Genomic DNA, 8,835 nt, shown 5'->3' on the forward strand with positions numbered 1-8,835 from the left:
TAAAAGTTACGCCTTCTTTCTTTGCGTGAACATTTGGGCGGCGTTATGCAAATCTTCCCACATCGTGACGTAGACATGTGGGGGCGTGTTAGAACGAGCCGTTTTAGGTAGGCGTGGCTGACTCTTAACTTTTATAAAGAATATCTCTTTGGATTTGAGACTTTAGTCTTTGCAACTTTACAGATCTTCTTTATGCACCAAGAGCTTGTAACACTCCAAAGAGAAAGGAAAAATTGAAATCGCATCATATGACCCCTTTAACAATAAAAAACTGAAAGAGACAAACTGAATTTTGATTCCAAAGCTGCAAGAGTCACCCGCATCTCATAAACCGCCAGAGCCAATGCAGACACATAATCGCGTCTGCACACAATCTGGCACATCATCACATCAGGATTTTAATGACCCGGCCAACGCTTGGATACGACTCGTTGATCCTCATCCCTCATTGATTCCAAAGTCTGTTTTTATTCCTCACATACAGTACATTCATGTGTGAGATAAGTGTCACGATGATAAGCTCAGAGACAGACGGCGATGAGGGATGCCCATTGGCCCCTGTGTCACCGCTCTCATGCTAGCAAAAAGGTGGACTTTGAAGACTAAACGTGCCATGCCTTTGAAAATCATCCCCCTATCTGTATTCTCCCTCATGCTTCCAAAAAACATTTAAAGATTGATATCAGGTAATACCCAAACTACGTCAAGTCTTATCTTGTTAGTAGCAACCGATATGCATGCAGTGCTTTAGTAGTTTTTTTTTAAATGGAAGTATTAAAATGTAATATTTTATATCAGTTAAAAAAATTTAATATCTTATTTTTTATTAACTATTTATTTTTTATTTTTGAAATTAATCACAAGTAGAAATGTAAATATATGCATTTAAAGTAGAAAAAAAATTTAAGTTGTAAATATATGGTGCATTTGTTTGTGTGTGTGTGCGTGTGTAACATTTATTATATTTATATATAGTTTAATTATATATTTTTAATGTGTATATATATATATTATACAAACTATATTATATATATATATATATATATATAGATTTCATTATAATTATGTTTTTTTATTCTATTTTATATTTCATTTTATTTAAAAATCTACTAAAAATGCAACTAAATATCTACTAAAAATCTTTCATTTTAATTTTACTGCAACAAATACAAATTTTTTCAGCTACCTTTGAGCCTAAAATAGATATTGTACACTACAGCTTACAAAAGAAACATCTTCAGTCTAATTTCAGTCTACAACTATAGGATTGCAAGGCTTTCTTTGAACCCACGTCTAAATTCATCTACACAACAGACTCATGAAATCCTGAATAGGGTTTTCACACATAAAACCTGTGTCTCACACATATGTTCCTCTAGGGCCCCGGGGCCCAGCTTAACTTGACCTTGCAAAAGCAAAGCTGACATCTGACACCATGAATGGTGTTAGTGAATTGAGAGGGTTTTCAAGAGTAAAATAAACTGTCACTGAACAAACAAACCTTATCCACCCTCAAAGGGCACGGCCCTATAGATATCAGATTGCACAGGAAAGCTGCGCACTCTCCCACTGTTTGAAGCACAAGTTGAAGGCTAATCTCACCAGCACGAAAAAACATAAAAACATAAATTTCATTTTGCTTTATTTCACTTCCCAACAATGTTTTAGTGCTACTACAACAAAGAAAATAATAAAAGATGTGTAAATTTTGCTTTATCTAAATATTTAGTCATTGTTGTTCTGCCTCAGAGAATTATGGAAAATGGTTGTGTTGTTGCAAGAATATCATCTCATAAACCAGCAAAATCCCTGCTAAGAAACTGATCTTAGCTGCTTTAAGATGGTCTCCCAGCCTGGCCAAGCTGGTCTTTAGATGATCTGAAGCTGGTCTCCCAAACTAACTAGCTAAAAAAAAGTGACCGAACCCCTCTAAAACAGCTAACAGACCATCTTGATCAAGTTGGGAGTAAGTTGGTTATGTTTTTAGGTAGGGATAAGTAGTTTTTTATTCCAAGCTACTGTTCTTTAATAACAGGACAAATGATGCATACAAACTGAAATGTGAAGTCAATGTAAATTATCACAATTACAATTTATGATGATCAACAGCGATTAGTTAACCATAATTCATTAACATGCCCTGAAACTGGGCAAGTTGGGCTGTCTACCAGGAATTGCAGCATTGTGGTGTTTTTCAGTGTTATTTTAGTATCATTGATACAGTGCTATTTTATTGTTAGTTTATGTATATATTATTTATTAAATAACATAAATATATATTATTTGTATTCTATATTCTTTAATTCTGTTTTAGTTTTATTATTTTATTTCCTTTTTTTCATTTTAGTCATTTTGTTTTTATTTTGTGTTTATTCATTTTTATTTCAGTTATTATTCAGTTATTTTATAATTCAGTTATTTTAGTACATCAACAAAATAAAAGTGAAAAATGTTTTTATATTTTATTTCAGTTAACATTTATTTTATTTCAAGTAACTTTTTTTTTTTTTTACATTTCTAGCTTTAGTTAATCAACCCTGGTTCACACTCGCGGTGCTTTTCAATGAGCATAATTGGATGCTAAGCATTACATCCATGGAATTCAGGGAATGCTACAGAGATGCAATATCATGCCTTAACACTTTAAATAATGGTCAGAAACCCATGATGATTATTCCTTGTTGGCTGTCTTGTTCCTCAAATGAAGTCAAATCCAGATGATTAGCCTGGTTAGCGCTAAAAAGCTGCCACACCTTTGCCTGTTTTATTTCACCCTCTCAGCTCGTTAGCATCACTAAACAGTCACTTAACCTCAGAGGGGGCAGGAGAGGGCAACCCACCTCGCCTCTTTACAAGCCAGACCCAAACAATCCCCCGCCCCGGTCCTACTCGTTAACGGAACCTCAGCGTCAAATTAAATAAGAGGAAAAGTTAAAAGTCCCAAAGTTGCGGCACTGATGTGAAACAGCTCTCGTGTTCATGGGGAATACTATAGCCTCTTCCCCTCTAGTCGAGAGGTTAATGTGGTGAACGAGTTCTGCCAATCCCAATATCCCTCTTTTTGGGTTGCCCACAACTGGAAATCACCATTAACCCCCCTTGAACATTTACTCTGATCGTCTAAAGTGAGTGACTTTGGTTTGTTTCAAATGTACTGGTAGGTTTATTTTATTTGTGGACAACATCTGACATGAGTTTCACCGTCAAAGAGTTAGACACATTTAAATGAAGTTGTAGCTACTAATAAAACTCTGACATCATGGCTACTGGCCAGCTTTACTTACAGCACCAAACAGCGAACCGAATTCTGCTTGTCCCCTTTAGGACGGATGTATGAAACTGGGTGGCCGTTTCTCTTGCCTGCCTAATTTGCAGCAGTTGGGAGAACGCCAGTGTGGGAGATTTATTGGGAGCTTGTGTTATAATCTTCGCCATATCCTTGAGAGTTAGAGGACTTGAGAGGAAACATTTCAGCAGCTGTGTAATGACATATAAAAATGTAAAGCATTCTTCAGACAGCTCAACCAGATGGGAGAGAAAAATGTAGGGAAAGTGACTACAAGGACATAATGGTAAATTAATTCCAGGCACTCTTCTGGGTGCCATCATTAACTTTTGTAAAGATATTCAGTGCATATATCATTTGCGCTATGTTAGTTAGAGCCTAACTGGGCTCAATTGCTAATTTTTATTATGTCATTTGCATTGTCATTTATACCATAGTTTTGAAACCATATTATGTTTGTACTGATTTTATTATTTTATTTTTCTATGCTAAATTATTAGTCTCGGTATCAGAAATGCTCCTATCTCACACACTACTTTGCATCCGTCTGACTCTAGATGGCGCTATAATAAGCTCATTTACATTTTTGTGAAGAACTACGAAACTGCAGGGGCTAGATTTGTCCAATTCCACCCATAGGGGGCATTACATCAAATAAAATAAAAAATCCACCACCAATTGATAGCAATAAGAAAAAAATCAACAAAAATGGCCACCAACAATCAATGTTGGTGAGCGTGATTTGACCAAGTACAACATGTTCCTGGATCAACATCCTTGTTGATCCTGGAACATCATTCCAACCAACCAATCAGAATTGAGAGATAACAGTTTTAGGCTTACAATCAGGATTAGGCGCTTCTACACCCTTGTTAATCAGCTATCATTTCCCTCTGATTTTAGGAATAAATTATGGGTAAGGTTAGGTTTAGGGGTGGGGATTGGGTTAAGTCTGTATTTTTGGACAGTAATGTTGATCCAGGATCAACAAAAGATGTTGATCCAGGAACATGTCTTACTTGGCATAATCATCAATATATATATTAGGCTATTATATAGTATTATAGTGGTTCAACATAGTGCTGGGTGGTTCATACCGAATACCAGTGTTTATTTTTGTTATGATATGAATTTTTAAAATACCGCAATACCGGTGTATGTCGCTTAATTAAACAACGTTCGGAACGCGACACTGTTTGAAAGGGGTCCCTTTTCACTGTTGCACTGTGGTGAGGGAAGTGATATAAATTTTTGGTCATACCGCCCAGCACTAGTTCAACGCATTATATTGTGTTTGTTTTTTTTGAGTCACAGATCTGATTATTTTTTTCGGACAAGCAAGAAAAAAAATATTTAAAGCACAATGACAATGCCGTGAAGCGTTTTTGACATAAGCTAATTTTATGTGTACATATACGCAACTCGGTATTTCCGCGTGCGCGCTTTGATTGTGTGCGAGAACAGAGTATCGAATTGAGCTCTCTTTCGTTTCTTATTCTTGTGGTTTAAAATTGCTTGAACGTGTAAATTGGCAAATTAATCTGCGAATCACATGCGTGCTGGACAGTATAGGGTCTCGTCCGTACGTATCACCCCTGCAGGCACACAACGTCATAAGACGTTGATATTTGGTTAAATTTTGGTTGCGACGTTGGGTGACCAAAACTCAATGTAAATTCAGCTTCTAATGTCAATGTTAAATTGATGTCCAATACCGACGTCAGCTGACGTTGATATTTTGTTGTTTTTAGGTTGTGTAACCAAAATCCAATGTTAAGTCAACGTCAAATATTGACGTCAACCTGATTTTCATTTTCAACCAAAATGCAACGTCTGTCTGACGTCATATCCAACGTCAACCTGACGTTACATAGATGTCCGGTGCCTGCTGGGACAGATCAACTGCGATCCGTTTAACCCCTAATATGTGACAGATCAGAGCAATCTTTCATTTACTTATTTAACATGAAATCGTCAAATTGCTACTCCATATCAATCACATACAACGAAAATACTGAATAATAAGAACAATCATTAACACACAATAAATAACAGAGTGTCATATCTATACACATTTTTTCCAGAACGTTCTTGCGACCCGGTAGCAATTCTTCCACGGCCCGGTAGTGGGTCGTGACCCGGTGGTTGGGGACCTCTGATCTAGGGTGTGACCCATTGGCACAAAAGAGCTATGAACAATATAACCGATATAACCTGTTTGCATCATCTACAATTTTGTTTGCTGCATCTATATAAATTACTGCACAAAACACACTACATAATCATAAAGTAAAAATACACTACCCTTCAGAAAACAAACAGATAAGTTATTCTAAACTTTTTTTTTTACAACGAAAGATTTTGCTGGTCTCCCCAGCATGGTTTGGTTGGTTTTAGATAGGTTTTGGGCACTTGTTGGTCCAGAACCAAATCACCTAAGACCAGCAGAACAATTTTAGCCAGTTTTTTTTCCCAGCAAGGTATAACATTTCCAGAGTTATCTTTAATTAATATAATTAAATCTCCTAAGCAATTCTTTCAGATTTAGAGAGCTGCCCCAGGTACAGAAAGTTGGGATCTGTCCACAATATCTGCAACATCTGCAACTGGAAACTTCCAAATGAGACAACAGTTGCTCTGTTAGCAATCTACAAAGTTGTTAGCAATCTACATTTGGATAAGCAGCTAAATGTAGCATGACATTTAACTAATATTGGACTGTAGTGGTTTCCACATGTATGGCAGTTGTCTGATCATCCAGACCACCTGCGTTTATGGAGATGGTAAAGTTGAGAGCAATTGTTTAGATGAGGGTCTGGCAGGGAAACTTGCATACTGGAGATCTTCCCACTCCAAAGAGGAAGTGGGAGAGAGAAAAATCCCATCAGCTCCTCTTTTTTTGCATTGAATTGCGTCTGCTCTAAATTACAACATCTGCCTATTTACAGCTGATCTGAGAGACATAACCAGGACCAAACAGCAAAGAGGATTTTTTTTTTTTATCTCAAGTAACAATATTGTGTGTCTTACTGAAAATTTATACTTAAAACAAGTAAATAAATCTTGAGCTTGGCAGGAATCCAGGATTTAACCGACTAGAAATATGAGTAAAGCTTTCAAAACGACATTGGCCATTCAACTGAGCCACAATCACTTTCTGATAATACTCAAGTACTACTGTAGTCATTTTTGAAATAACATATGTTTGAGGCTTTTAAAATTTATTCTAGTAAATGAGCCACATAATATGACATGCCAGTTGCATTATATATAAAGTAAAACTTGGCGTCAGATCCTGTACAACGTAAATCAACACTTTGTCAAACCACTAAATGAAGCCTATAATGGACAAACATGCGAAATAAATCGTCAGAAAATAAGTTTTACGGTGTAACATGTAGCCTATACAACAAAATTAATACAAAACAAGATTTCGGTAACCACTAAAAGTTAGTTTACAAGTCAGTCACACATCGTTAAATTTAAGTCTTTGAGGAGGTAACCATAGCAACAGTTCGCCGCTCGACCGCTTTCCGTTATCATGTCGAACATAGCAGGCTACATCAACAAAAATACTTTCTGTCAGATTTATCATTTTAGTATAGATTGTATAGATCACAAGAACTTGTTTTAAACTTGTTTAAAACACATATGATGTAGGATAATTAAGCCAATCTTGCGATTTTAGGAATTTGGCTTGAAGTTGAGCGGAATAAACGGTTTGTCCCTCAAACAGTAACAGATAGAAATTCCTTTAAAAATATCAGCGAACAATTCGCACACAAGTGACATGTGAGACTTATTTCGTTAGTCATTAGGTAAGTAATAATTCCTGAAGGGTTTTAGCTTAGACTAATGAAATAATGGCTGAGCCGTGGGGTTTACCTGAGCGGGGATGTTGCCTTTCTTCGGGGCGCCGCTGGAGCGGTTGGCGGCGGCGGTCTGTGGATCCAGTGATTTGATAGAGTTCACCTGGGCTTCGCCCTCGGTCCCCTGGGTTTCTCCCATCCGCACTACCGCGATGATCAGCATCAACATCCAAAAGATCCGACTCCGCGAAACGTTCAGCATCCTTTCCGTCTTTTTTTCTCTGAATGAAAATGTGTTGGTTTCTTGAAGGTAAGATATTTCCTACACCACTAGGTGCTTTGACCACCACACTTTGGCTTAAAAAAGTATAAACCCCTTACAGAGCCCATCAAATAAGCTGTCAAATATCAGTGGGAAAAACTTAACATAGCATACAAATTGCAAATAGGCTTAGTGTAATAGCCTATAAGATAAAGATGTGGAGATATTTAAAGCGTCAGGATGCTCTGCCAAAAAAACATTTAAAAATCTAAGTAAGTCGCAGCAAAGAGGAGGATTCCTGTTCGTGTGAGTGTTTGAGAAGAAGCCTGGCGTTTCATGATGTGGGATACCTTCTTTTTATAGGATGTGCTTCCTCCGCCCCCAGTCTGTATTGACAAAAGGATGAAACTGATCTGGTGCGGCCGTTCACACACACTGCTGACTGAAACAGCAGGAAACCATCGCAGCACATTTGCGATAGGCTATAGATGTTTAAAGAAATTATGCTGAACCTGTGAAGCAGAGGAGATTGCAACTTACTTTGATTTTTAAATGTTTTTTGGCAGAGCATCCTGACGCTTTAAATTTCTCCACATCTTTATCTTATTTAGCTTAACATTAAAACTATTCCATGTGCTTTTCAATCAGTCGATCTGCCTGCCTATATGTTTGCAGCATTTAATTTATTAATTTAACTAGTAGGGTATAAAAAGTTATGTTTGTTGTATCTATCTATCTATCTGTCTATCTATCCATCCATCCAGAGCCGGCCCATGCCTTTATGGGGCCCTAAGCAGAATTTTATTTGGGGGCCCCTCGGTGCTGCCAATACGATTGATTATTGTCAATGCTTGATTATTCGCACACTACAAATCTAACACACCCATTATCAATTTTATTTGTTGTAGCTGTGTTGCTTACATAATCCCAATGTTTTTACCCTTCTACGATTTTAACTGTAACAGTAGGAAACCCACAAAAGTGGTCAGGAGTTAATTTGCACTTTAACATTCAAAGTCTTACAGTACTAAGTGGCCTACTTAATGTGTGTACTGTGTACTGAAAAGTAACTAAATAAACCAGCAGACAATGCTTTTACAGAACAGAATGTTATTTTAACAACAAATTATTATAAATAGCAGCAAGCCATCTGTACATAAAAAACAACAACTCTTAATCTATAACTAGCTAATTGAGGCATAATGATATTGGAATATAATAGCAAAGACCCCAAAGGTAGGCTAAGGTAAATAATGTTAAGCGCTTATAAGTACCAAGTTTCTGAAACAGAATTGTTTTATTACAAAAATATCTACCCAGGAAAGTTATTTTTACACAGAAGACAAAAACTTCAATCTAAAACTAGCTAAGTAAAATGTTATATTATAATATATCAGGGTTGCCAACATTGGTTGCCTGGCTGGAGTGAATATATATATATATATATATATATATATATATATATACAGTGGGTACGG

At 36.6% G+C, this 8,835-nt stretch overlaps 1 protein-coding gene across 1 annotated transcript in view; it reads right to left on the reverse strand.

The window, feature by feature from the left end:
* The window catches only part of LOC107675953 (dickkopf-related protein 2-like), a 15,418-nt gene extending 7,704 nt beyond the window's left edge, over nucleotides 1-7,714 (reverse strand). The window contains exon 1 of the mRNA XM_016470456.1: nucleotides 7,172-7,714. Within this exon, the coding sequence (XP_016325942.1) occupies nucleotides 7,172-7,357 (186 nt within the window). The 5' untranslated portion in view covers nucleotides 7,358-7,714. The remainder of the gene's footprint in view (nucleotides 1-7,171) is intronic.
* Nucleotides 7,715-8,835: the final 1,121 nt, after the last annotated feature.

Source organism: Sinocyclocheilus anshuiensis, unplaced genomic scaffold, assembly GCF_001515605.1.
Source record: "Sinocyclocheilus anshuiensis isolate Anshui unplaced genomic scaffold, SAMN03320099.WGS_v1.1 scaffold469, whole genome shotgun sequence".
Classification (NCBI taxonomy): Eukaryota; Metazoa; Chordata; class Actinopteri; order Cypriniformes; family Cyprinidae; genus Sinocyclocheilus; species Sinocyclocheilus anshuiensis.